The 27,682-nt window shown below is 45.4% G+C and overlaps 11 protein-coding genes across 11 annotated transcripts; 5 read left to right on the forward strand and 6 right to left on the reverse strand.

Annotated features, from left to right (window-relative positions):
- Nucleotides 1-4: 4 nt before the first annotated feature.
- On the forward strand, nt 5-903 carry K444DRAFT_694306 (uncharacterized protein; the record flags this gene model as incomplete). Its single annotated transcript, XM_024887863.1, has 1 exon — nt 5-903. Exon 1 carries the CDS (start codon nt 31-33, stop codon nt 901-903), a length of 873 nt encoding a protein of 290 aa, XP_024733549.1. The 5' UTR covers nt 5-30.
- Nucleotides 904-1,205: 302 nt separating this feature from the next.
- K444DRAFT_482938 (uncharacterized protein) lies at nt 1,206-1,604 on the reverse strand (the record flags this gene model as incomplete). Its single annotated transcript, XM_024873038.1, has 1 exon — nt 1,206-1,604. A coding segment is annotated over one exon (399 nt), but the record flags the coding sequence as incomplete, so codon positions are not given.
- Nucleotides 1,605-2,130: 526 nt separating this feature from the next.
- Nucleotides 2,131-3,269, reverse strand: K444DRAFT_70331 (YjgF-like protein). The gene is made up of 5 exons (XM_024888065.1): nt 3,080-3,269; nt 2,988-3,030; nt 2,814-2,928; nt 2,737-2,750; nt 2,131-2,689 (listed from the first exon to the last, which is right to left on the reverse strand). Exons 3-5 carry the CDS (start codon nt 2,854-2,856, stop codon nt 2,369-2,371), a joined length of 378 nt encoding a protein of 125 aa, XP_024733551.1. The 5' UTR covers nt 2,857-2,928; nt 2,988-3,030; nt 3,080-3,269; the 3' UTR covers nt 2,131-2,368.
- Nucleotides 3,270-3,575: 306 nt separating this feature from the next.
- K444DRAFT_535499 (glycosyltransferase family 39 protein) lies at nt 3,576-6,013 on the forward strand (the record flags this gene model as incomplete). The annotated part of the gene is made up of 3 exons (XM_024875290.1): nt 3,576-3,839; nt 3,903-5,541; nt 5,592-6,013. 3 exons carry the CDS (start codon nt 3,576-3,578, stop codon nt 6,011-6,013), a joined length of 2,325 nt encoding a protein of 774 aa, XP_024733552.1.
- Nucleotides 6,014-6,649: 636 nt separating this feature from the next.
- Nucleotides 6,650-8,069, forward strand: K444DRAFT_633037 (uncharacterized protein; the record flags this gene model as incomplete). The annotated part of the gene is made up of 3 exons (XM_024883559.1): nt 6,650-7,218; nt 7,276-7,711; nt 7,776-8,069. 3 exons carry the CDS (start codon nt 6,650-6,652, stop codon nt 8,067-8,069), a joined length of 1,299 nt encoding a protein of 432 aa, XP_024733553.1.
- Nucleotides 8,070-9,687: 1,618 nt separating this feature from the next.
- K444DRAFT_486950 (HET-domain-containing protein) lies at nt 9,688-10,545 on the reverse strand (the record flags this gene model as incomplete). Its single annotated transcript, XM_024873131.1, has 1 exon — nt 9,688-10,545. A coding segment is annotated over one exon (858 nt), but the record flags the coding sequence as incomplete, so codon positions are not given.
- Nucleotides 10,546-12,893: 2,348 nt separating this feature from the next.
- K444DRAFT_633038 (uncharacterized protein) lies at nt 12,894-13,945 on the reverse strand (the record flags this gene model as incomplete). The annotated part of the gene is made up of 2 exons (XM_024883560.1): nt 12,894-13,483; nt 13,795-13,945. The coding sequence occupies 2 exons, from the start codon at nt 13,943-13,945 to the stop codon at nt 12,894-12,896; spliced, it is 741 nt and encodes a 246-aa protein (XP_024733555.1).
- A 1,186-nt stretch (nt 13,946-15,131) lies between these two features.
- K444DRAFT_666219 (uncharacterized protein) lies at nt 15,132-16,758 on the forward strand (the record flags this gene model as incomplete). Its single annotated transcript, XM_024887166.1, has 4 exons — nt 15,132-15,566; nt 15,661-15,723; nt 15,777-15,817; nt 15,864-16,758. 4 exons carry the CDS (start codon nt 15,132-15,134, stop codon nt 16,756-16,758), a joined length of 1,434 nt encoding a protein of 477 aa, XP_024733556.1.
- A 389-nt stretch (nt 16,759-17,147) lies between these two features.
- Nucleotides 17,148-18,401, reverse strand: K444DRAFT_645279 (uncharacterized protein; the record flags this gene model as incomplete). Its single annotated transcript, XM_024885073.1, has 1 exon — nt 17,148-18,401. One exon carries the CDS (start codon nt 18,399-18,401, stop codon nt 17,148-17,150), a length of 1,254 nt encoding a protein of 417 aa, XP_024733557.1.
- Nucleotides 18,402-19,109: 708 nt separating this feature from the next.
- Nucleotides 19,110-20,232, reverse strand: K444DRAFT_536401 (mitochondrial thiamine pyrophosphate carrier 1; the record flags this gene model as incomplete). The annotated part of the gene is made up of 4 exons (XM_024875371.1): nt 19,110-19,215; nt 19,262-20,041; nt 20,096-20,148; nt 20,200-20,232. The coding sequence occupies 4 exons, from the start codon at nt 20,230-20,232 to the stop codon at nt 19,110-19,112; spliced, it is 972 nt and encodes a 323-aa protein (XP_024733558.1).
- Nucleotides 20,233-20,388: 156 nt separating this feature from the next.
- K444DRAFT_616501 (Clavaminate synthase-like protein) lies at nt 20,389-22,396 on the forward strand. The gene has a single exon (XM_024880932.1). It carries the CDS (start codon nt 20,581-20,583, stop codon nt 22,174-22,176), a length of 1,596 nt encoding a protein of 531 aa, XP_024733559.1. The 5' UTR covers nt 20,389-20,580; the 3' UTR covers nt 22,177-22,396.
- Nucleotides 22,397-27,682: the final 5,286 nt, after the last annotated feature.

Consider the following 27,682-nt stretch of genomic DNA (forward strand, 5'->3'; position numbering starts at 1 on the left):
AATACACCACTCACGAATCACTTCCTCAACATGGGTGTCATCAACCGCCCTCCAATCTACTTGAACGCGCACCCTCTGCCAACGCCTCCTAGAGACCTGAAGCACGAGGTATCCGAGCTCTCCGTTTCCGAGTGTCCGCGTCCGGGCAAGAAGCAACGGAACACATATGAGAAGCTCACCCCGCTACACAGATCGCAAGATGAACATGGAAACCAAGGAGAAGGCGAACTCGTCCAAGACCACATGAGAGGTCTCTCACCAGAGGAGTGCGACCTTTATTCCTCACCAGAGTTGCTGGAGAAGCAAGACGAGCCGAAGTGCAACGCTCACTCTAAAGACTTCGCGGCTTGCTCGCCGGATTTGCTGAAGGATTGGGAAGAGAAATTGGTCGCCCAGTCAAAAGATCTCGGTCGTGAGGCGGTTCCACTGGACACGGAATATAAAAGCGGCTTCAATTGTTTGCAGAACATGGGAGATAGTGTCATGGAGTCTTTGAAGCGGTACCAAGAATGGTATCGAAAGAAGGACCAGCACATAATCTTCAAGAACAGAGCGAAGAAATTGCTCGACAAGAATTGGGAAATTGAATGTAAGGCGATGTTGCATTTATTCGAGGCCACGCTGCGCTGCCGGAATTGCAACGAGTGCCACTTGCAAGAGACGTTTATCGAAAAGTGCAACGCTTTGAAAGCAGGACTCGAAGGTGTAGATTCGAACACGGTAGATCAAGCTCTCCTTGACCGCATCAAGGACGAGGCCCGGAAGATGGGCGGGGAGCATCTTGCGGCGGTGAAGGAATCAAGATGCCAGGGTATTAAAACAGTGTGGCAGATCGGTCAGACGTTCTCGCGAGATAGAGCAGACTCGGGAGTCGATTTGGCAAACGAGCTTGAGACGGAATAATGGTGCAGAGCTTCTGGGCAGGAAGATATTGATTGAGGAGGAATGCAAAGAAAGGAGCGGGGACGATTGAAAGTTCGGAACAAGAATATAACATAGAGTTGGTGCTTCTGACATTATTAGCTCCGAATAACAAGCACTGGCACGCATTCAACACTTTCCCTGACCATTACAATCTTGCAAACCTACCCCTTCTGGCCCTTCATGCGCTTCTGATCTTCAAGCCCAAGCGGCGGCACAGCCCAATCATCATCAAACCTTCCCTTCTCCCCAAAGCCTTCCAGCAATGCCTTCACATACATGTTCTCCTCCGGCCTCTTATAAAACACACCCCCACTCATCTCAATAGCCTCACACCTCTCTTCCGTCGATACCGCATTCCTAACCCTCAAACTATGCCCCCGATCCTCCCCCCATCGACTCTGCCTCCTCAGTACCCAAACCCCACCCGTCTCCGGCCATCCCAGCGTCAACACCTCCATCTCCTCAGGCTTCATCCCCTTCGACATCTGCACATACTTCGCCCACCAATCCCAATGACTAGAGAACCACTTCCCGCCGATCTTTCGAAGTTGCCGACAGAAGATGTCCTCGGCGGTTTGGTTGAGAGACCGGGGCGTGGAGGTGAAGCGTGGGAGGTTGAGGAAGGTGAGCTCGACGGGTGTCACGCGATCGGCGATTATGAGACCGCCGATGGAGGGCCAACAGATCACGGTATTGGAACCGCCGAGGGTGGAAAGGGAGAGCCGCTCGGTTTGGAAGGGTTGTGTGTCCGAGTCGTGGTAGGTTTCTCGGTAAGGGTCGTAGTCTGAGAGCGTGTTTTCGTGCTTGGGTGGCGTGTGTTGAGCTTTCTCTGGCGGGGGGATGGGGAGGTCAGGTGATGCTGATTTGTTGTTTGAGAGAGCGATGCCGAGGAGGAAGGCGAGGGGGAAGAGGAAGAAGATGAGGATGAGAGGACGCCGGTTTTGCGGGGGCTCCGTTGCTGGCGCCATCCTGGGGTAGGAGCTGGATGTGTGTTGAGAGAAGAACGCGAAAGAGAAGAAAAAAAAGGCTCAAGCAATGACGTCGGAACTGTGAGGTTACACTGGTGGATCCTCGCCAGAGCCACGCGGGGGCCCCTGAATGGTCCAGGCATCCACCAGTGATGAAAGGCCGCTATCAACAATGCTCCTACTTGATGAAATGTCTTGATAACGCTTCCGTTGAGTTTAAAGCTTACACTTCAAAAGCTTGCTTCGTACTCTCAAAAATAGAGATAGTCCCACTTGGGCTGCGAAAATCCAGAGCTTGCCCCTTGTCCTGTGGCGTCCAATGGCAGCATTTAATATATTTGAGACACAAACAGGACCAGGGAACACGTGTTCAAATCATAAGCAAGCTTGGAAAGCAATTGAAGCATAAATACGGCAAACATATTAAGCAAAGCAACGCGGCGAATGGAAGATATCATCAAATATCTTAGATGCAATCAGGGAAGCGCTACACACTCGATCTCAATATCAGCGCCTTTAGGTAACTGCTTGACCGCAACACAGCTTCTCGCAGGTTTGTGCTTAATCCACTTCTCATATTCCGCATTCATCTCGGCAAAGTCCTTCATATCCGTTAAGAATATTTGAGCTTTGACAATCTTGTCCAGCGAGGAACCGGCCTCTGTGAGAACCGCCGAGAGAGCTTTCAGACATGACCCGGTTCTTTGACCCATTGTTCCTTCAATGATATTTCCTCGTGAATCTGCTGGCAGTTGACCTGAGCAGTATATTGCGTGTGGTGTCTTGATGGCTTGGGACTGGAGGTGTCAGATTCGACACGTGATGCGGATGGAGGGGTGCTCACATATGGCCCAACAGCTGCAGATCTCGTCAGATATTGAGGGCCCGATCCTTAGGGTCTAATGGGATATAGAGACTAACGAGGCATGGCATTTTTGGTGAGAATTGGTGTCATGTTTGACATGATTCGCGGTTGCACTCGAAAGCCTCTCTTGAAATATGTTACTGGGACGAAGTTGCGGAGAGTCCTTGAAGTCTGTGAGACTGCCCTTAGCAGGTTCGCCATATTGGAGAAGTGAGGTGAATTAGATGTACTTTCAATACTCAATTGAGGGTGGGGAGATGCCGAGACGTAATTCTGGTCGACCCATCAGGAAAAGTGGCAAGGCGGGTCTTAGTCAGCATACTGCACGTGAATGCCCCTATTTCTTGCGGTCAACCACCAACTTTGCAACGCTCAATTTACAGTTCTTGGGTGGTCATCAAGTTCCAAAATCATCTTATTGGAAAGAGGGGTTCATAAGCATTTTGTAACATTTAGAGTTTCCTTTTTCTGACCCCAGCACGCCCTTGCTGCTGGCCAATAAAGTCGCGCTAAGAGACCGGGAGAAGGACACCTTGCGCGGCTTCAAGTTCCAAGCCATAATTTTTATGAAGGAGCTGAACAGCACCTGTTCTCCCTCACAACGCACGACAGCAACGTCGCCTCTTGATCGCCCTTTCGATCGATGCTCCTTTCGTTGCATTGAATCTTGCGTTGATCTTCTTCTTTGGTATGTGAATCCGCGAATACACAATCAAGCTCGGATTAAGAGCTTTGCAAGCTCACCTCGAGCTCCAGCTGACTGACCTTTTGACACGCAGATACTTTCCTTTAGTTTGATCCCTCGGGATTCCTTCAATATGTCCCAACAAGGTTCCGTGCGGAAACGGAAAGACGGCTCTGTTGTTGGGAAAGCGAAAGAGCCTGCGGCAACTGGCATCGCAGCTCTTCGAGAACCCGACCTCGATGCGTTAGTCAAGGCGAATATGGAGATCAAGGCCCCGGGTGTAGAATGGAACTACCGGATCGCACTCACACTCATCACGATCTTGGCCTTCGTAACACGATTCTGGGGCATCAGTCACCCCAACGAGGTTGTCTTCGACGAGGTGCATTTTGGCAAGGTAATGTTCACTCTGCCCAACTACCCCTGATCCAGGGCACTCTGCTAACATATCCTATGATAGTTTGCGTCCTATTATCTCGAACGAACATACTTCTTCGATGTTCACCCTCCTTTTGGAAAGCTTCTCTTCGCCTTGATGGGTTGGTTCGTGGGCTATGATGGACACTTCCACTTCGAGAACATTGGCGATTCCTACATTAACAACAAGGTTCCATATGTTGCATTCCGCGCAATGCCCGCTCTTATGGGGGCTCTGACTGTACCGGTAGTATTTGACATTATGTGGGAATCCGGCTACACACTCCCGGCCTGCATCCTCTCAGCCTGCCTGGTTCTCTTCGATAACGCACACATTGGACAAACGCGCTTGATTCTGCTCGATGCTACCCTCGTCTTTGCAATGGCTTGCAGTCTGCTGTGTTACATCAAATTCTACAAGCTCAGACACGAACCATTTGGAAGAAAGTGGTGGAAATGGCTCCTTCTTACAGGCTTCGCCCTAAGCTGTACCATTTCGACGAAATATGTCGGTGTATTCTCGTTTGTCACAATTGGATCGGCTGTTGCAATTGATCTCTGGGATCTTTTGGACGTTAAACGGCGCCAGGGTACGTTGAGTTTGCCTGAGTTCGGTCAACACTTTGCTGCCCGTGCCGTTGGTCTCATTATTATTCCGTTCTTCTTCTACCTCTTCTGGTTCCAGGTCCATTTTGCCATCTTGAGCAGGTCTGGTCCTGGCGACGACTTTATGTCCCCTGAATTTCAGGAGACTCTAAGCGACAATGTTATGACAGCTAATGCAGTTACGATTGACTACTACGACAGCATTCAAATCAAGCATAAGGAAACCCACGGTTATCTGCACAGCCACCCGGACAAATATCCACTCCGATACGATGATGGCAGAGTCTCAAGTCAGGGTCAGCAAGTCACCGGATACCCATATGCGGATGCAAACAATCACTGGCAAATTCTTCCCCTTCAGGGCGGCGATGAAGTGGCTGGCCGTCACGTGAAGAATAATGAGATTGTCAGACTTCGACACATCGTCACCAATACCATGCTCCTCTCCCACGATGTTGCCTCGCCATACTACCCAACAAATCAGGAATTCACTACCGTATCTATGGAAGATGCTTTAACTGATCGCTTCAACGACACCCTATTCGAGATCCGAATCGAAAATGGAAAGCAGGGTCAAGAATTCAAGAGTCTCTCGGGTCAATTCAAGCTTATCCATAACCCGAGCAAGGTTGCAATGTGGACTCACACAACTCCCCTCCCGGACTGGGCCTACAAGCAACAGGAAATCAACGGAAACAAGAACCTCGGCCAAAGTTCCAACATCTGGTTTGTGGATGAAATCCCATCGATTCCTAAGGACAATCCACGTTTAGCGAAACAGGAACGTAAAGTCAAGTCCTTACCCTTCCTCCAGAAATGGTTTGAGCTGCAACGAGCTATGTTCTACCACAACAACGCCTTGACCAGCAGCCATCCATATGCCAGCGAGCCTTTCATGTGGCCATTTTTGTTGAGAGGAGTGAGTTTCTGGACTCAGAACGATACCAAGCAACAAATTTACTTCCTTGGCAATCCTATTGGATGGTGGCTTGCTAGCAGTCTTCTCGCTGTCTTCGCTGGCATCCTCGCGGCTGATCAATTATCACTTCGCCGTGGTGTTGATGCACTAGATGAGCGTGAGTAAATCGCTCTAGTTTCTTGCTGTATTCGTACTAATTGTATCTAGGTACGCGAGCACGTTTATACAACTCCACCGGTTTCTTCTTCCTTGCGTGGGCGACTCATTACCTTCCATTCTATCTCATGGGTCGTCAATTGTTCCTTCATCACTACTTGCCAGCTCATCTGGCTTCAGCCTTAGTGACGGGCGCACTCCTCGAATTCATCTTCAATGTGGAGCCCATTCTTGATGATGCCACAATGAAAGCCCAAAAGAAACTTACTGGCCTTAAGAAGCATCTTCCAGCTCGCCAAAAGATCGTTGGCCAGAATCTCCTCCCGTCATGGGCGGCTTTGGGAGTCATTATGGTCGTGATCATTGGAGGGTGGTACTTCTTCCTGCCATTGACTTACGGCTACCCTGGCCTCACGGTGCCCCAAGTCAACGCAAGAAAGTGGCTTGGATACGATCTGCACTTTGCGAAATAGAGGAGACGACGCATGATTCTGGGCGGATGTATGCTTATGGGATGGCGAAATAAAAACAGGTTACGGAGTGGCGCCTAGGGCGCTGCCACTGCGGTCACGATTGCGTTGTAAAATATCACCCGAAGAATTTTTTAGCTTTTTCAAAGAAGTTTCCTCGTCTCTGTCTTAGCCCTTACCTCAAGTCGCCTCTCCTGTCGTGACATCTCCTTGAGTCATTTCGGAAACTCGCTCGCTCAAACGAAGGCACGCGAACTCGCTTAATCCCAATCCCTTCTCTTCAGTCCCCCACACTTCCCAACCTTCCTCCAACCTTCAACCTTGGCGTCTTCATTGACATGAACAACGGCATCAAAATATAATCTCTTCATCAAGACGGTGAGTGCTCCAGCGCTCAACCAGCGTGCTGCGTGACCGTATGCGGATTCGTCGCGCGGCTCGGAATCGTCCCGTCTCCTCTGACCTCGTTGCAGGAATTCACCTTCAAGCCAGTCTGAAAAGACAATACTTCTCATCGAGGAATCAACAAAGGTTCGTGTCCAATCATACCATCGACCAGGAATGGCCATTGCTAATTTTTGCATGCAGAATTTAGGTCATTCCTAAGATTTATCACGATAATCGCGTTCCGTTGGTATAATGGGTGCTGAGCTGTCCGCTGGGGTGGCTCAGATGGCCTCTGGTCAACAAGCCTCCGGTCAGCAAAATACGGCCAAGTACGAAACTGATCCCAATCTCCAGCGTACCGCAGGTATCCCGTGCATCGTCTGCGGCGAAGACGCACTCTGGATTCGCGACACTTGCTCGCAGTGCAAGGAGGCCCAATACTGCTCCGAGGCTTGCAAGGCCACCGACGCCCGATTCCACAAGCTCCTATGCACGTCTTTGAAGTACTTTACCGAACCCCCGAATAATGGCTACAGACGCGCTGTCGTCTTCGACTATGACAGTGATGAGCCTCGATTTGTCTGGATTCTTGTCAAGACGGTTGGTGGTGCCGAATCTCCGGAGCACTACTTGGCTACGTTGATCGAAGGCCAAGTGGGCTGTATTCCGATCGATACGAATGCTGTCCGCGGCCGGGTCTTGCAGAACCGAATTACCGTCTACTTCAGCAAGGACGAGAACGTTATCAAGCTTGAGAATGAATGTGTTGCTGCTGTCGTCAAGGCTGCTAAGCCTTGGGATGGCATGACCGAGAGTTCGACGTGAGTACCCACCGAAGCCCGCTGACATCGTTCCCTTTGACATTAATACATTGGCAGCGATGCTTGGCACGGAACCTACGTCTTCATGGCCCACAGCGGCTTCAACAATTTCAGCTTTCGTGATATCACGTTCGCCGACTTCAGACATATTGTCGACTTCCTCTCGGTCCACGGTCGTGTCTCTACTAGTCCTTCTACCTGGGTAGGTCGAGCTAAGAAGATTGAAGCCGTTCGCATTCACGCCTTTGAAGCGGAGGCGCTACAATTCGAGCAGCTCTACCTCCCACAAGACCACCCCAAGGTTCTCGGACGCCTCGAGAATCCAATCAAGGACGAGAAACGCCTCGCTCACTATGATATTCCTGGAGCATTGAGTATTCCCCTTTGTTGGACTGAAGGACCGCGCGATGGGCACGTTGAAGTTTGCCCCGATCACGCGCCCCTTACAAATGAAGTTGACTTCGTGCGATGTTGCTTGATTCCGGAGATGGAGGTAAGTGAACGGAGGAAGTCTGAGGCGATCTGTTAACATAACAGTACTGACTTCCTTGCCACAGGATCGGTTCCACTCTTGCGGCCCACATAGGCAAATGGACTACACATTTATCCGAGAGGATTTGGTCGATCTTAAGAAGGAACATATGATGGCCATGAGCGACTTCTGTGTCGATAAGATCATGGGCCTGCAGGATAACAATACATACCAGACCGAGAAGGCTAGGAAGTATCGTGACATCGCCACAAAGAAAGCCTTTGAGGGGTATTGGAAGAAATGCAAGAGAAACTACGGCTGGGACAAGAAGCTTCTGTCTCCGTATGAGGCGGATACACAGGATGAGATGGAGGAATGAATGCACGATCCAATATTTACGTTCATGTCTTCTCTGGAAAAGGGCACGGGGAAAAGCATACGGTTAATTTGCTTATTGAAGGTTTTGCTGCATCGCAGCGACGTGGGAGACATGTCGTCATGTTGTGTTGTTATTGTGGTCTGAGTACTGAGGATCGGTGGAGTGGAGCATCTCTTGCCCGTAATATAATTTGCAGGACTTCGCAGTGCAGATCTCGCTTCTCGGAGACGAGGCAGAACGTGTCAATCAAAAAAACGAACTTTGCGTCTAGTCCCCTCCTCGAACAAAGAAAAGAGCTACCCAAGTGTGCAGACCAAGTTTCAATTCTTCAAGACAGCTAAAGCATCGCCCTTGCCAGCTTGTGGATTTTGATGTTCCTTGAAATCTGTGAGGTGTTAGTTGTTGCTTATTTCGCTTAAGCCGTCCCCTACTATCACACTTCTGCATACCTTATGCTCGTTTATTTAACTATTCCCTACTATTGGTTAAGCTATCCATACTATGGTTCAGCATATGCTAGAGGAAAATAGCAACGATAAAGCAAGGTATGTCTAACTTCCTTATGTGCTTCTTAGTAGTAAAGGTCAAGCATATGCTAGGAGTATGCCTGGCAGGCCGTTGGATAGAGGTCGGGAAAGAAGAGAGGGGTAGTGTTCCTTTAGTAAAATAAGTATTTGTTATATCTTAAGGTCGAGCATATGCAAGAAGCTAATCCCTACTATGGAAAAATACAAGGCTTTTTGCGCTAATTAATAGTAGGGGATAGCTTCTGGCTCGAAATCTGTTTCGCCTCATTGACGCTAGTCGCTCGAGAGGACGCGGCTGTCACTTTGACTTTAGCTGGTGAGATTGTGATGGCAACTAGGAATTGTTTCTTTCCATCAACAATGGTGGCCCTAATTGCCACCGCCGCAACAAGATTGTTAGATAGTGCACAAGACACGCGATCAAGCCCCTTCCAACAAGCAATATTTCTTCTGCTAGAAGGTAGAGTGACATTTCGTTCCTTAAAATCTTTGATGTCGTCATCCCAGTTGAGCCAATTTTGAGGCGTTGGCGAGATGAAATAACATACGATGTCTGACCAGACCTGAACATCAAACTCAGTGAGTTGCTTTTACCTTACAGGAGTGAACAAGCTTACTTGATGGTTAAAGATACCTACTGTTACCACAAGATTCTCGCTGCTTTCTGTGTGTTGGAAAACAATATTTCCGTCCTGAACGCTACCATCGATGGCTAGCGTCAATCCAAGTGTCTCCTGGTTTGTTGTCCATACAGCATATTTTGAGGAAGTAGAATGCTCCTGCAGGGCAAAGCCATGTTCGAGAACTGAGGTGTACGTAACATCAAAGACGTATAGTCCTAGCGGAGCCCTCATCCATTGTGAAATATCGAAGGTGGTGGAATTTGGTTGGGTGAAATAGAGCTCCTGTACCTTGGTCTTTGCTTTTTTTGGTAAATGCAGTGTGCCCAGGACCAACTGTCCACATCGAGCACGAACAAATTGTCCAGGTCGCTTCTGCCGGAGATATATACTGACAGATCTCCCGTCCGTAAGCCTACAATCGAGCAAGGCCGCAAATATTTCTCCGTACGGATACAACTCGCACGGGCCTGTGAGACGGAACTTAATCCTCACTCCCCTGTTCGTCATTGTATACTCCTCTGTGTTCTTTTCTGCAGCAATGCACTGCACAGTACCTGAGTGCTCAAATTCAGACGGATGGAGTGCCAGCGGGCCACGCTCCTGTCCAGCCCCTACCCACGCAAAGATACTATGATCTTCACTCGCTCTCATAATTTCCAACTGCAAGCGTCGGAAAGCCTTTTTCCCCTCCCCGTAGATCATAGGCATATTAACACCAAACAATCCAAGCAGCGAGTATGCCATATCCTCCTCTCTCGTCGTCTCCCGCTTCGCAGCCCAGCTCATTATCTGCGCAACGCTGAACTCTCCTTTCGAGTTTGTCAGCAATACAACCCTCGGGATACCAGTAATAGTGGAAATCTCTTCCGCAAGACTGGCTTTTGTCCCAAGTTCTTCCCAATCTTTGTTAAAGAAGATGACAGACAGTGGAGCGAGCAACTCTTGTAGTGTCCAGCCTCGCGTGAACCACCTGCTTTTTACGACCTCATCCACGGTCTCAGTGTCCGATAAATACGCATAACATTGCACTGCATTACGATACCATTCAAACATCGAATTTATCGCCTCGGACAGCTCAGCGCTGTTTGTCTTGTCAATGCAGCAGGTGTCGATCCAAACCCAGGCAACACCGTCCTGTCGTGCCTGTGCACAGCAGTCTAGGATCTTTTTGTAGCCGGAGAGATGTTGATTTCTTGGTGGGGTGCACTGTAGGTCTTGGACCGTGACTTCTGAGGAACCCCAAGTGTGAGAGAGGATTGCGTATGGTGGGGTTGGGGTGCTGAGGATGAGGTGCAGAGTGATTGTGCTGGTGTCGAGGAGCCACATTTTGATTGTTCGGCGGTTTGAGGGGACGGTTATGGGAGCGTATCACAGGAGTTGAGGTATTTTTGGTTGAATGAAGTGAGTTGGGGATGGCAAGTTTGCGGCTGAAAACCGAGGAGTTCTCATGCAGAGTTGACAGGCTTGGCAAGCCACCAACTGGAAAACGGCATCTCTGATTGGACTCACAAAAGAAGCTTCATCACAGAAAAACGATTATTATATTGGACAACGGCAACACCGAAAATGATGAGGCGGAGAATAGGATGTGGTCGACTAGTAATAGAGAAATAATACTTGGTACTTCGTCTCCAGTCATTTGAGCGAGAGACGGAGATATTAACTCAAAGAAACTACCCTAGCTCCTTCTCGAGCTAAACTTTTAAATAGTCCGACTTCTATTCAATAGGTAGGAGCATCATCATCGCCATTTTTTTCGAGCTTCATGCTTCGTTCTGTCTGCGATATTTTGTATTATTCACAGTGCCATGTGGAAGTACAGCAGATAAACTGGGATATAGATTGTTAAGTATGATTGGAAGATTATCTTGAATTTGAGAGTTCAAGTGAACATCTCCAAGCCCTGGTTCAGGGGTTGAGCGAGATTAACGAGAAACAAGCGAGTTTCTCCTCAATCAACGGAATCAACTTCCCCGCCACTCCAAAACAACACACAAACTCCAGACGTGTCTCCTCCGAATACATCATCCGAATACATCATGGATCCGCCGAAAGATCCGATACCGTCTTGGGAGTTTTGAGCCGATATTCTGTTCCTGGCAAAACCCCATCTATCAATGAATCAGTCACAGCTGCGATATCGATGAATTATGGAAAGCTCACTGATGTCGAGGTAATAGTACTCGAGGAGCACTGGTACCCATATCTTTGCTCCAATTATTTGCCCGAATGGCATACTCGTGTCGTTCATGTTAAGGGAGGAGACGAGGTCCGTAATATTAGAAGCGAGTTGAGTCATTCCACGGCAGTTCCAGAAGGGGGTTGAACGTAGTCCCAAGTTCGCAGTCTACCAAGATGAGGAGTAATATATCGAGACAGACATGGTGTGCGCCAGAGATGCAGTATTCGTTCCATATCTTGGAACGGAAATCTTGACGTGGAGAACCTGGCACTTTCGAGATTTGACCACAAGACGCCAATATACCCGTCACTTGTTTCTATTTGCTGAGACGAAAAGCTGGACGATAAGTTAATATTCCGAAAGTATAAACCACATGGCTTTTTGGGTATTTCCTGGTGGCCATAATATTTCGCTCGTGTTATGGGGCTAGCTGCTTTGCCGAGAAATGTCATTGAGAGCGAACCAGGGGGCAATCTGTGCTATGTTTGCACATGAATTGATAGGGGCATATGGATTTGCATGAATGTAGTAGCCTCCTCTCTCTGGATATGAACAGAACCAAGATACAAAAGTCCCAAGTGTAAAGCTCACGCTTGGCAGTATGAAGAGATACCAGGAATCTCGTCTGCTGTGGAAATTGATTGTGCCAAAGTCAGCGCAATGGGAGAGAAAGCATTTGTAGATGAAAGCTTGAGGAGAACTGCGTCTTCTGCTTGTGTTCCCAAAGGTGAGGTTGATGAGCCTCAAATTGAGGGCGAAGCACTGGAGAGCTGAGCGCGGTAAGCCCTCAAAAGACCGTATGGGTGCTCAACCTGGGTAAAAGCCGTAGAGGTTGTCCACCGAATAAGGGGAGTGCATGGCCATCACCAAAACTAGAAATCCAGCTGAGAGTTGTCTACTGCTGAGGCAACTTAGATCAGAGCAATATAAGAAACATTAGCTCCTTTCATCAGTGGTAGCGTGGGATTGCCAATGTTTTTCTCCTTACGTCTCGCATTCGCAAGCCCAATTCTTCGATATGTGTTAGGAAGACCTGCTCATCTTCTACGGCAGCGTCAAGAAGCAGGAAAAACGTGAGAAAGGTCGTCGGCTCATCCTCGAAAGTCCCCAGAACTTCGAAGTTGCAGAGTTCAATCAAGAACGTTGTCCTTCCCAAATAAAATTCCCGCGGATAATCCATGCTAATTGTGAAGTCTCGCCAAGTCAAAAGTGGTGAAGCCGACTCGCTGGAGAATGGCCCGTAGTGAATAATATCGGTGGCGTCGATTTCGGTCAGGTCAAGCTGCTGGAGAGGGGATATCAATTCTACGAGGCTCGTTTGGTTGTCAATGGTATCGGCCTAGTCACTCTCGGTGGCATCGTCTGTACGACTATCGGTATTGTCCCAAAATTTCTCCGGCAATGGGAAGAAAGGGGCTGTGATTGGGAGCCACCCTTGCACGAGTTTTGCTTTCTTGCTCCAGCTACTCATTTCAATGTTTTCGTGGTCGACTCAGGCAATCTTTCGGAGCAGAAATTGGTACCTGTACGCCACCACCCAAATAACTTCTCGGTTAATTGATGCCCAGCTCCAAGAAGGTGCTCGATCTGACACGGCGGGCACACGAGTCTCTTCATCTTTGGGGTTTTGCCCCTTCGTCCAGGTCAAGCCTAACAGAACGTCGTCCTCCCACAGCCCAGCAAGATATCTTCCTGACGTGAGTCCTTCCTCCTCACACTTCGAAGCAAACCCAGCAATGGCGGGAAAACGGTCTTCTTGGAAAGTCAACAGCCGCCTGGTGTAGTACTGCACTGCAATATACCACGCACATTTTGGCTGACCGAAATAATCTTGGGGAACCATGCACTTCAGGAAAGGGTGAAGACTTTCTCTGTCCGACATAGAGGCGCAGAGTAGTGCGCTGTAAGATTTGCATTCCCAGAAGGGCCCGGCATGGCCAATGTGGATGATGGATGTCGCAAAGGCGCGCTCTTGGAAACCCCAGCCTCGACGTTCCAGAGGAGAGTAAGCACCTTCAAGGAGAGTGCTCTCCGCCCAAAGAGACGATAGGCGTGGAAACGAGACCGAGCCGGATCCATATACTGAACCAAATGTCAATTATGTAGAACGCTGGAATGACAGGCTTCCTTGACTTGAATCAACTCAGCATTCTCATATACTGCAGCCATCCTAGAAGCCTCCCGATCCCAATCCACAGGGTCATCCTGAATGATGCACAGTGCATCGATCCAGAGGTAGCGAATCTTCAGCTTTTGACATAGCTGGACGGCTTCCCGAAAGCACTTCGGTAGGTCCCGGATAAAGATACCCTCCATATGAGACCGCATGTTTTCCTTGGTTGTCTTTGTCTCTCAAATTCCACCCCAACAATGACTAAGAGATGCATAAACACCTTCAAAATTGCCCACTGCTAATGCAATCCTTTCGATGCCAGCACCGTCCTTGCTGATATCCAAGACTCTGGATGGAAGACTGCAAGGGTTTCGTTGACATGCCGTGTCCTCAGGGCATTCCTCGCTCCTGCATTCAGCCATCTTCTGCATGATTACCGAGAGACCTTCAGGAGAAAATGTAGGAGGTGGCGATGGGTAATTCCTGTTGAAAAGCTGGCCTTCAATGCGACTACTGATACATATGCAGCCAAAAAAGGTCCGCGAGTTATTCGAACCCGAAGCATCGCACGAAATCAACAGCGGTGGGGTGAATTCCGATCATTCAGACAACCAGGTGATATGCCACGCCACGGTGAGGATATTTGCCTGTTGGCAACATCGCTCAGAAGCCTGCAAAATTCGCAGCCAGCAGTTGCGGAAGCCTCGAACGAACTTTCGTCGAAATGATGAAACCGGGCAGGGAAAGGAGGTCCTCCCTTGTCTGTATGATAGGCGCTGGGTTCACGGCTCCAAAAATTGTTGTACCCCTTTCCCATTGTGCGCATCTTTGGATGAGCCCCAATTCCCCTACATCCCATGATTCCGACTCCGATAATTCTCTGAATATCGCCTCCGACTGTTTCCCTCGGTCAATCTTCAAAGCAATTCTCAATTGAAGTACATCAATGACTAGAGTGGTGCAAGTAGAACAAAGTGATTTGTTCAGCACATTAGCGATTGCCTCTCGACTGACCAGAAGTTTAGCATCCATCACTTCATCTCCTGGGCCGAGAAGAAGATCTTCCCACCACGGGCTTCAATACTTGGGGTAGCCTTTCGCACTCGCCTTCGAATTTGGCATTCGGGCGATCGCAAAATCCTCTTGACTCATGAATCGAAAGAGCTCTTTGAGAACAAGACCACGAGGGAGTGCATCGCGGTTGTGTGATCCGTCGACCTACAGTTCGATCTATATTTAGAACGCCCCAAGCGAATGAACCCCTGAGTTTAGTTCTGCTTCTGATTGGACACGACACACTTCAGTCAATCTACGGACATTGCTTTTATCTTCAGACCTGGAAGTTCAAGAATGCGCAAATACCAATGTTCCAATGTCGGGTGGTCGAATGGTCCGGTTGAGAGCGCCAAAGCATGGCCTTCGATTTCTAATCAGGGGAGTAAGTCACATGACCCTCCTGATGTCGTTCCTTCCCAGCAAACAAGCGTCACTTGCCCATAGCTGCCACTCTGATCGCCTCGGTCTCTTCCTCTGCACACATCACCATCGCTTGTGATTGCGCTCCATCATTAGGAAAATTGATCCACGTCTTATTGTACACCATCGTTGCGAACAACCATGTGGTGCTTCAATCGACGTACCAGAACAATATCATTCGGAGTAGCAGCATCACCGGAAGGCGGTGATCCCCCCAGACAGGGACCTTCCGAACTATGCACAATCTGTCAATCACCTGCCGATCGAGAAAGATACCGTTGCAACCGCTGTGAAGACGTGAGCTACTGTAGCTCAGAATGTCTCGAAACGGACGAAGGTGTTCATGCTCTGGCGTGCGAGACCTTCGAAGCCTACCCGCCTCCGCTTCTCCCAGAACAACAGAAGCATGGAATAGCCATGGTCCGTTGCCTCATCTTCGAGGCGAATGCTGACAGGCCGAAGTTTGTTTGGGTCAGCGTCAAGGCTGAAAACCCGGTCGGCATGCAAGAATATCTGGGCACCTGTCTCTGCGAGATCAAGATCGACAGTCTTTGTAAGGACAGCCGGCGGAATGCGGTAAGAGATCGACCACTAAGAGACCAGGTGAAAGTTTATGCTCAGCGCGGGTTCAATAAAATGGAGGATAACAAAAGCATACGACGAGTGATAGGAATGTGCAGACTGTGGTTGGAGGTTGAGTTTCAACGCACACGAGGGCATGGCGGACATCAAGGTAAGAACATCCTGTGGCAAGAATCCCCTGGGTACTGCTAATACATCGAAGAGATCGGGAAGCGCATCGAGGACGTTGAAATCGACGTGGAGAGGTGAGTACCTGCTGATGCCACGGAGACAGGCACTGATGCCCCGTAGGTATCCGTGGAAAGGGAGCGTCGCTTTCATGATTTATAGAAAGTCTGCGCAGAAGAATATTCCGCACTTTCGAGATGTTAACTTAACTGACTTTCGGGACATTGTGGACTTCCTTTCGGTCCAAGAATATGATGGGCAGTACGATGAACTCTCGTCCCTGCGGGCGCGGCGGGCGAGAAAGTTCAACATCGTGCACATGTACACGGAACAAGGAGTGAGGAAGATGTTCCGTGCGAGACAACACATTGTGCCTCAGGATCATCCATTAATTCGCGATCAGGGAGCCAGCAATAACTGGGGCACACTACTCCAGTTTTCTCCGCACATTGGGATTCCACTGTATGCGGTTCGGCTGAACAATTACCTGCGCTCGCAACCGATTCACCAAGACCCAGGATCATCAGAATTTCCTTGGGAACCACTTGTACTTCGAAGCCTCCTCGACCCCCGCGACAATGACCTTCCTTTGGCTTCTAACAGTCCCAACAACGCCCAGAACAGTGCCATTACTTCGGCTTCTAATAGTCGCATCATCTCCCTCCTGCAGGGCATTGGCATTTCTTCGTCAGCTTCGGCTGAGAGAGAGTTGTGGAAAGCAGGCTACGAAAATGACAATCATCTATCTGTGGTGCTGGTCCGGGGTGATCGGAAGGACTTGAGATCCGTGGACATTGAGGTATTGGCAAAATGGATGTTGAATTGTGTTATTCCAAGCATGGGACACGATCATTCAAGGAGCTGGACTGATGGAAGATATGCACAGTTCTTTACCAAGCAGGAGTACGATTGGCACTGGCACAAGTTAGAGAGTGTAGCGCTCGGACTTTCGTCTGTCCTCCCTTGTGGGACGGTAGTCGCAGGGCATGATCGTCTCCCATGCCCATACAATCTTTGATTGTAGCGGAAGAAGTCGAAAGGTTGCTATTGTGCGGTAAACGGTAGAAAATGAAGTATTCTTTTGAAAAGCTAATTCCCCTTGTGCCATTTTGGGGTATTGAGGTCAACGGAAGAATTTTCGGATGAAAATGGCAGGACGAACTTTCCTCTCAAGGCAGACTTGCCATTAGTGCAGTGGTTGCCGAGTTGTACACGGACACGAGGAACGATGAAAATCGAGAGAAGGAATTACGTAAATGAAATTTAATGCTTCTCTGATTCGATAGTGCGTAGTTCTGTTCATACAGGTACACACTAACCTCATGCATGCATTCAACCCACTAAACAAAATGCTGCTCTAAACGCTGTGGACTTCTATGCAACCCATACCTTGTCACTCTGTAGAATTTAGACATCATCCTCATCCATCAGCGCCAAGCAGTCCAGCTCTGTCCTCACAAGCCTTTCGAATTCCGCCCTATCGATGCCCGCCACCTTTGCCAGGCGGTACAGACTCTTGATGCTCGTTCCAATGTGCTGCTTTATGCCTGTCTCACTCTGCTCGCGACTATCTCTCGCTGCGGCTCGCCGCTCAAGTTTCTCAACTGTGTCGCTCCCGCTGCTTCCAGTGCTAGAGCCAGGTCGAGGATGTGCAAGGCCTTCCATATGGTCAACGTCCATACCATCCATTCCCTGCACCTGGCCATTCATATACACCTGCGCAGCAAGGTCATCGCTCCACGCCGCGCTCGAACTATGCAACTCGTGCTCCTGATCGACCGTCGGGTGCGAGAACTGCCTCACATTCCTCTCCTGCAGTTCCCGCGCAATCTCATCCTGCCCTAAGCTCGATCCAACGTCTCCGTTCTGCTGAGCCTCGTCCGGATCGTGATTATCCATCGCCGGCTGCACGCTCGCGTATTGCGCATAATAACTCTCTTCATCCTCAACGCTCACGGCCTCTCTCTGTATAGCGGGTAGTGAAGGCGGCGCGGGACTGGCTTTCGGAGCTGGTGTCCTGGCCGGCGTATTATCGTACTGGGCCCAGTAAGCGTCGTCAGCGTCTTCCTCCTCCGCTTCAGGCGTGAGCAGGGGATTTGTGCCATTTGTGCGGTTATAGGAATTGAGATTGTTGTAGTGGTAGGAGGGTTGCGAGTGGAAGGCTTCTCCGGCTTGGCCTATGCTTTCGAAGCCCCATTCATCGTCGGAGGGGTTGAAGACAGACACTTCGCCGATTCTCCACCCGTCGCCGCCACCCAGCTCGTCGTTTGTGCACCAGATTAGCTTTACGCATAGCTGGAGATCGCGGAGGGTGATGAGGGATTGCAGCGTTTCGGTGTCGATGCGCTTGTAGGATGTGCTGAGCTCGGTCTCCCAGTCAATTTCTACTTCTCCTGAGACGGGATGTGGCTCGAATCGCTCGTTGCGCACGAGGGATTGCAGTTTGGAGGATTGCGAAGAGTCGTAGCAGAGGAGGGGAAGCCAAGGCTCGGAGGAGGAGGTTGAGGTTGAGGAGAGGAGCTGGACTCGTTGCCGCAGGATCGGGGAGAGGAGAGGGAGCAGCGCCGTTGGTGGTTGTGGTGATATCGAGGCTGCTGGTAATGATGACAGCAAAGGGGCAAGCAGCTCCTCCGCTCGCGGGGGCATAATTGGTGGTTGCATCGTGCTGTTGAAGTTGTCGGGTGTTGTGTATCACATGCAAATTCCTAAGTCTTTGTTTATCGATTGTCGAGACGAGCGACATATGAAAGAGAGTGAAGGAGGGGTGTTATATTATGGATGCATTGTGCGTGAGACGGGAAGAAAGCAGAGGTTACGAGATGCCTCTGGCTGTGCGATGATGTGTTACTCGTGCTGCCATCGTTGTGAACCGGTGACTGAGGTAGATGAGGTAAGGGCTCCTTTTGTCCGTTGCAGCGAACGATGCAGCGGTCTTCGGCAAAGCACGGCTGGACCCGGCTCCCCGGAAACAGGCTCGAGGGGGAATCCGGCGAACGGGGAGCAACTGGTTCAGGGGCCTGCAACACCGGCAATTGAAATACTTTTTGTTCCTCATTGGCTCTGTTCGGGAGAACCTGCCGGGTTGCGTGTTATGAGGAGTACGTCTTATTAAAGAGGTTGAGTTAGAGGTTGATTCTCCATGGGGAGTTGTTCATGTTGAGTGCTTGCAATGTACATAATTTCAAGGTTGTACTTCTGTGCTGCGACTGGCCCACGTTGGTGTCTCGGGCATGTGGCGGTCTAGGCTCTGCTCTAGGATTCAAGCCTTGGTCATGTGCACTGTAACCTTACATTGAGCGGCTCCAGGCCTCCCCTCCACTCGCAGTTTATTCATACACTTGGTGGTTGAAGACTGCATTTGAGAACAAATCAATCCTCTGCAGCCTTCTCACTCTTCTCCATGTCAATCAGAATGCGAAGAACCCTCTCATAGGTCCACATAGTGATAGCACTGGTAGGAGCAGCTTTGAAGAGACTGATACATGTTAGCAAAGTCTCTGGAAAACTCAATGGGGCTTTACCTGACTGTCAATCCCCTGTAGAGGCCGCGAACGCCCTCTTTCCGTCTAATATCAAACATCGTCTTGACAACTCCTTTGTAAACTGGAATATTCTTATGCACATATCGTGATCTCGTTGGCCCCTGGACTTGCAATCGCTTCCTAATCAGATCCAGTGGAAAAACACCGGTCTTTGCAATGACCGAGGCGATAATTCCAGCCGTGGCATCTCCCGACCCGAATGGCATCTGCAAGGTACCCAGAGGAAGCCGTAACGTCTCGTAGGTTGCAAAGAACGCCCCCATATATGGTATGATTTGTCCAACTCCTGCACCCAGACCTTGGAAGAAGCCTCGAAGGCCTTCACTGCGATGGATATCGCGGATCGAGGACAATAACGAAGAGTACACCTTCTCTGTGCCTTGTGCAGCAAATCGAGTCCGAAGAAGATCAAGCGGATAGGTTGCTGTTGTCGCTATTGCACCAGCACTGGCCCCAGAAATAAAACTCTCGGCGGCTGCGGGCAACTTTCGTTCTCCAAATGCCGATTGTAAAGCCACGGTGACGCTTCGATAGGCAGTGAACTGAATAGCGCTGTACGAAACGTACATCAACTCTGCCGGAACGTTTCCCTTCCATAATCCCGTAATTCCTTCCTCTTTCAAGATATGTTTGATAGTCGGGAGTGTGCCTTTGTAAATCGGGGAACCACGAAGGTCCCGATGGGAAAGAGGATCGGACAGGGAGTGCGTCTGCAATTGAAGGCGGATCTTCACGACATCGAGAGGAGCGATCACGAATCTGTGTACAAGAAGTCAGCGCAGAATTCCAACCCGAATATAAATAAATTCTTACCTTGCAATTAATCCAGCTGTAGCTCCAGCAATGACGACCTGGCTTTTGGAGCCCTTGTTCCGTCAGCAATTGGTTCTCAAAGATGAGAAGCAATTGAACCGTACCTCATCCTTCAGGTGCTCTCCGCTTCCAGACATACATCTGTCGACTCCAGACCCCACGAGAACTCGAAATCTTCCTAGTTGAAATGGTTGTGGATTTTGCGTGAGACTGGCGCGGTGGAATCGGGGGCGCGTCGAAAAAGGCTGAAGAAGCAAGAAATTCAAATTTCGCGAGGCTCGGCAGATTGTCCTCGACGACAAAACTCTACCTTCCCTTTCATCTCAGCAACATATCGACCCAGTGGCCCAGGACCACTCGCCCGATACGAACGCACTATGACAACTTGTTTCTAGCACCAACAAGTCCTCAATTGCTGCTCAGAGCGGCGACATACACAGCAGAGAACCGGGTACACGACCACACGTGACCACGCATTATCCATCATGCAACCCGTTCGATTAAGCAGAAGGCTCATCTTGGGTGCCCGCATCCTCACTCGGCCTCCTCTCACCAGTAGACCTGCGGTTTGCTCTTCACAGCATCAACGTCGTCCCTGGAGTCAATCAGTATGCCTCCACGACCGGGGCTTTGCTTTCCCGACGGAGGCACGGGAACCTGCATCTCAAGATGGCCACCCAACTGCCCAACCAATTTTCGAATCATCAACCGCTGCGGAACCGTTGAAGATACACCGATATGAATCTGGTATTATTCGTGAAGATGCTATTATAACCCCGTCCAGTTTCATCACCACTGCCAATCCGGACACTGCTTGGCATCCAGCCTACCTTCGCGACATGTGTAGATGTCCTCGATGTAGAGATCCGTCATCCACACAAAAGACCTTCCAAACAACCGATATACCAAGGAATATTAAGGCACGCTCCGTCGAGGTGGACGAGGAAGGGGACACCAAGATCACGTGGGATAATGACATCCCTAGTTTTGGGCCCGACCACGTCTCCACGTTTTCAGTCCATTTCCTTCACAAGCATTTAACCCCAAAGGCTTTGCGTGGTGCTCGGTTTGAGCCTCCTGAGCCTCGCTTATGGAGCCGAAAACGGATTACTAGGGAGCTACAAACGATCAAATATGAGGATTATATGAAAGAAGACGAGGCCCTGTACCGTGCTCTCCTCTATCTGAATATGCATGGAATTCTACTTCTAAAAGACGTCCCGGAGTCTGAGACAGCGGTGGAGGATATTGCAAGCCGCATGGGAACTCTCCGCGATACATTCTATGGACGAACCTGGGATGTCAAATCCGTTCCGGAGGCCAAGAACGTTGCCTACACCCAACAATGCCTTGGTCTCCACATGGATCTTCTCTACATGGCCAACCCTCCTGGATTGCAACTTCTCCACTGCCTCAAGAACACCTGCGAAGGTGGCTCCTCCTTGTTTAGCGACGCCTTTCGCGCGGTGTCTGAACTCCACCCGAAACACGTCAAACAACTCACTGACACCAAGATCGGATACCAATATAAGAATGCTGGAGAGTATTACTACCATGAACACACTGTCATCGAACCTCAATCCTATCGTTCCAAGATATGGCCGGATAGCCGAGTTCTCAAACATGTCAACTACTCGCCTCCATTCCAGGCTGACCATCTCTCCACCGCCTTTCACCAGTCTTCCACCTTCCCCTCTTTACTCAAGTCTCTCAGGAAATTCGCCGATCGAGTCGAGGACCCCGACAATTTGTATGAATACAAGATGCAAGAAGGAGAGTGCGTGATCTTCAACAACAGGCGGGTACTGCATGGCAGGAAGGAGTTCGATGCCACTCATGGAGAAAGGTGGTTGAAGGGTGCATATGTTGATACGGATGTGTTTATGAGTCGGTTCAGGGTACTGAATGAGAAGTATGAGTTGAAGGGGATTGAGATACTGGAGAATTATGTGGATCTGGATTCAGGGATTAACCCGCCAGCGGAGCCCAAGAAGAAGAAGCCGATCAATTATGGGTCGCCGTTCAAGAAGAAGGAGAAGAAGGGCCCCATAGGAAAGACGTACGTTGATGCGATAGCGTAACGGCAAGCTATGGGTCCTTAATAGTCGGGTTGTAGATGGAACCTGTCGGCAGGATGCATGCTTGCCTACATGAGTCTTGATGTGAGTCGAAAACGTGGCCGTGCCAGCAGGTTTGGTGGCGTGCTAGATATTGTACGAACACTCCCTTTTGTAAGATCTTACCAAAATACCTGGAGCATATACCATGAACACCAGACAGAAAATCATCTCTCCCTATCCGTCTCCTTCCTTGAATGCACCCCATGTGACATTCATCACGTGACTATTATTTTCCGCTCTAAAGCAAGAAAACAAGGATTTCGCTCGTATTTACCCTTCCTTTAACTCTTTCGGACTCCTCGTCGGCGATGAGATTTTCTTTTGTCACATAATCAACGTTGCTGGAAGCTGACCGGCAGCAATCCCAGAGAGTATTTTCTATCGTTTTGTAGCCTTTGGCAAAGACCACCTTGATAGATTCTTACACTTCTGGAGGAAATTTTTGTCAGGTCTGAGCTTGCTTGCAAAAGAGCAGCGACTTGGTCAGGGAGTAGAACTTCTGACAGTCTTGAGCTGGCGTAGCCGCGTACCGTATTATCAGGCGTATATGACCCCCCCCCCTCGTTCAGGACCACCCACTAATAAAAGACCATTTCCAGAGCAATTCCTCAAGCTATTGCTTAATTGGCTAGTTTGAGGTAATTCAAGTAATCTCCTAGCAGATTTCTTAGCTAATTCTCAATGTATATAATTTGTGGCACGTAATATCAAGAGCAATTGGTGGTGCGGGTGGGAGTTTAGGAAGGAGAATGGGAGAGAGGAATAAAGGGGTGAGGAATTAGGGGTGTGACGGCTGGCGTAACGGCATGATCTGCCAAAGACAGGATATCGAAAACAGGTGCAAAACGAAGCTAAGCCGGAATGCTTAGGCGGGACAATACTAAAAGGTCGAGGCACCCTCCCTACTTTGTTCCCCAGCTTAGTATTTTCAATACATGAGATTCTTTGAACTTTGAGGCTTCGACCATTGCATTGATCCCGCCGTCACAAGAGGGGTAAGCACAACACCATACACTAAGCGGTTTTTAGTGGGATCGACGTATTACTAGACCCTCTTAGGCTTAGGACCATTCCCTGACGAATTATTTAGGTGTGGAACGGGCTATAAGACCATGGTCATATACACCAGATAATACGGGTAGTTCAGAACGATCACTGATATGAGACGACCTGTTGCCCCGCCCAAGTAACGAAACTGATTCAGGGAATCTATAGCAAGAGCTAGTTAAGAGGGGAAACAGTTAATATACGGCTATGGAGTCATTAGGCGTAACGAGACATCCCTTGATCCGTTATATACGAGAACGCTGGCACCAACTGGTGATAATTCGTTTACGATTTGGTATCTTTGTGGGGATCTGGAAAATCGCTTCTATCGAGGGAAAATGCAGTGCTAATAGTTTGTGAGCTTCCTCTCCCCTACCCCTATACTTATATACATAGAGTGAGAATGAGAGACAAAGAGTGAAGAATTAAAGAGAGTAAATATTTTGAGTAGTAATAGAGGCAAAGGGAGAGGAGGCGTGGTGTGCGTGCGTGGGCGATTTTGATGCGGTAAAGCAGGCACATGCCTAGTGCGACGTGCGAAGTTCGCTTGGCCTTCTGATTCCTTACGGCTTTCCGTAACGTCCGCTAGGGCTAGATTTTAGGCGGACTGCAAAACTGCGGAACGGCAAACCATTAAAACCGCGAAATTAAAACCACGAATTGCATGCTACTTAAAATTAGATATAGAATTACACTGAAATTATACTTAGACTCGTACTTACTATTAATTAGGTACTTTTTATATATTATAGTAAGCTGCCCCGTAAGGTACTATTCTTTTCTTCTCTCTTTTTACCCTGCCCTCCTTTCCTAAAAGAGCTCTTTATATATTATAGTAAGCTAGCCCCCAGAGAGCTTTATATATATTATAATATACTATCTTTAAAAAGCTACCCTTCTCTCTTTCTAAAAAGCTCTTTATATATTATAGTAAGCTATTTCTTTAAGAAGCTGCTTTTAAGAAGCTATTTTCTAGATTTTATAAATATAAGATCTAGGGCCCGGAAAACAGAGTTAGACTATCTCTATTCTAATAATTTAAAGCTAAAGAGAGAAGAGGATTTTAAAGAAGCCTCGAATCTAAATAATTACAAGTTATATACGTGCTCATATACTAGCTTAAGCTCGTAACACGTGACTTTATATATAACTATTAGGTAATTATAAATATTATATTTAGATATTAGATACCTTACTAGTTCTAGTCTAACTCCTACTAGTACCATATATTATAATAACTATAATATTACTTTTCTTTTCTTAAAATAAACTTGTTTCCGAGCTTTAAAAATTCCTATTAACTTCTCAAATTATAGGTTATATATTAAAGGCCAGGGGCCTTTTATATATAACTTAAAGGATTTTTATTTATATTATATAATTCCGGTAATATATTATTCTTAGTATAGTCTAATTAATAAAAGAGGTTCTAGAGCAGTTTTAACTATTCGGGATTCTTATTATAAAAGCTTTAAAAAACCAGAATACTATTATTTAATAAGAATATAAGATATTATTCCGGATCTAGATTTTATTCTTTTTACTAGACTCGGTATTTTAGCTTCTTATAAAATAGCTTTATTACTAGTATTTCTTAAACTATATATTCCGTTTCCTTATTTTATAATTCTAATAATAGAAGCTTTGAATTTATTTATTTAAAAAAGAAATTACCTGGGTTTTTATATAGCTTTTTTATATAAAATACCGGATATATTCTTATTAATTTTAAAAGCTTAAAACTAAAAAAATATTTTATTTATTTTAGGATTTTATATAGTTCTTTTATTTAATAGACTAGCTTATAGCTCGGATAATTATTTTTCTAGTATTTAGTAATAATTTATATCTTATTTCTTATTTCGAAGTTTACTAGTTAATAGTATTTATTAGCTTAAGTAATATAATATTCTTATATTTATATTATATTTTCCTATATCTTTTACTATAATTCATAGAGCTATATTATTAGGGCCTTTATTTCTTATTTATTTAGCTTTTTTTTCGAGATATTTAATTATATTTAAGTTTTCTAATTAAATAATATTTATAGTTTATAGCTCTTTTTTATAAGAAATAAGAACTAGCCTATAGTTTTATAGATTAGAATAGTTTATTAGTAATTAATTATTATTACTTATTTATTCTAGTTATTCTAATAATAGTTTATATAGAAATATAACTATTAGTTTAGGAATAATTAGTAATTAATAATTAGTAATTAATAACTTGAATTTTATATTAATATATTTATAGAACTTGCTTTAGAAATCTAATATAAACTAGGGCCTTTAATTAGATATTATAATTTCTGAAATACTAATTTAGTAAACTATATAAATAAGAAAAAGAAATATTAATTCTTTAGCTATAATTATATCTTAAATAAGAATTATAATAGAGTATTTATTTAGATAATTAATAAAAATTATTATTATATTATATTTATTTTTATTTTCTAGATATTTCTTGAAATTTACTAATATATATTATTAGAAATAATTAGAAACTAGTAATAGATATAAGAGATCTAGCTTTTTATTTCTAGAAATATAGAATTATTAATAGATATAATAGTTATTTCTATATTAATTAATATTTATTTCCTGGCCTAGCTAATAATAATAAATCTAAAAAAGCTATTAAAGCTTAGTTTTTTCTAGATATTTTATTAGAAACTATATATATATCTTCTAAATAAAAGTAGTATATAAGAGTATTTCGGGTATTATTATATTATTAAATATAAATAGTTTATTATATTATAAAGAAAACTATTTTATAATATTTAAGTATTTTTATTTTTATTTTTTATTTTCTTTTATAGCTTTTCTAGTTTTAGTAATTCTCGGTTTTTATTTAATAACTTATTTATAAGCTAAATACTATTATATTAGATTTCTTTCTAAGTTAGGTTTATTAAGGCCTTAACTAGAGCTAACTAGAGATTTTATATAATATTATTATTAATCTTTTATTATAGAAAAAGAACTTGAGTTTAATAAATTACTATTATTTTATTTTAGATAATTATATTTTTATATTTTCTATTTAGGGTATTTATTTATTTATTTAACTTATTTATCTAATATATAAGCTTAAAATAATAATAGAAAAAATACTTTATTTAATAAACTTATTTTACTAAAAGTTTCTTTATAATTATAAAGTATTTAAAAGCTTAGTAATTATTAGTATAGCTATTTCTCTAGAAGTTATATATATAGTTACGGGATACGGGATACGAGATATAGGTAATAGGATATAGGTAATAGGATATAGGTAATAGGATATAGGTAATAGGATATAGGTAATAGGATATGGGATACGGGATATAGTTATATAACCTCGCATTTTATTAATAACTTGACTAGTAAACTAGATTCTTTTAGGCTTAGTAAATTTAGGAATTATATATTAATACTATAATACTATAATTCCTATTTTAAAAGAATAACTTTATTAACTAATATAACTAGTACTTTTATACTTATATAATAGTACTATATATTTCTAGTAAACTAATACTAATTAGTTTATATTTAGATTAGAATAAGGTCTATTAGTATTTATAGATTAGGAAGAATTAAGCTATACTTGCCTAAGATTTGTTATTTAGGAATAAAGCTATTATTTTAGTTAAAAAAGAAATAACTATTAATTCTATTACCTATAATTCGGTTATATAAATAGGAAAGATATTTAATTTTACTAAGGCCTAATTATATTATATTAAAGAAGGAAATATCTATTAGTTCTATTACTTATAATTTGGTTATATAGACAGGAAAAATACTTAATCTTACTAAGTACTAAAACGGTTAGCTATTTAATTATTCTATTTTATTCCTATTTAACTTCTATAAAACCCTCTTAAAAACTATCTTTTTTTAAATCTCTAGAGTTTTTGAGTTTTAGAACTATTAAGTTCTTCCGGAATTTTAATATTTTACTTTTTAAATTTCACTTCCTAAATTTCTTATTATAAATGAAATTTTTATCTCAAATATAATACCTATTATAAACTACTTATCTTATAAACTACTTTTTTTCTTATAAACCTATTCTTCTTATAAATTATTATATTTCAAATTAGATATAAGCCTATAAAATATATAATAGCGGAATATACTATAATAGATAATTTCTTTATTAGATTTATTTAATCTAATTATTTTATAAATAATAATAATTTTAAGGAATTAGTAAGAAAGTAAAGATATAGGATTAATCTAAACTTTACTAAGGCAAATGAAATAACTGAGTTCTTGAATACTAAGCTATTTTAATATGTTTTCTATAAAATAATTAATAATAATTTTTAGGAACTATTTAAATATAATTTTAAAAACTTTACTTATTAAAAGAACTTTAATAAATTCGAATTCCCGGAAATATTATATCTATATAAAACTCTTTA

This window comes from Hyaloscypha bicolor, assembly GCF_002865645.1.
Source record: "Hyaloscypha bicolor E unplaced genomic scaffold K444scaffold_118, whole genome shotgun sequence".
In the NCBI taxonomy this organism is placed as follows: domain Eukaryota; kingdom Fungi; phylum Ascomycota; class Leotiomycetes; order Helotiales; family Hyaloscyphaceae; genus Hyaloscypha; species Hyaloscypha bicolor.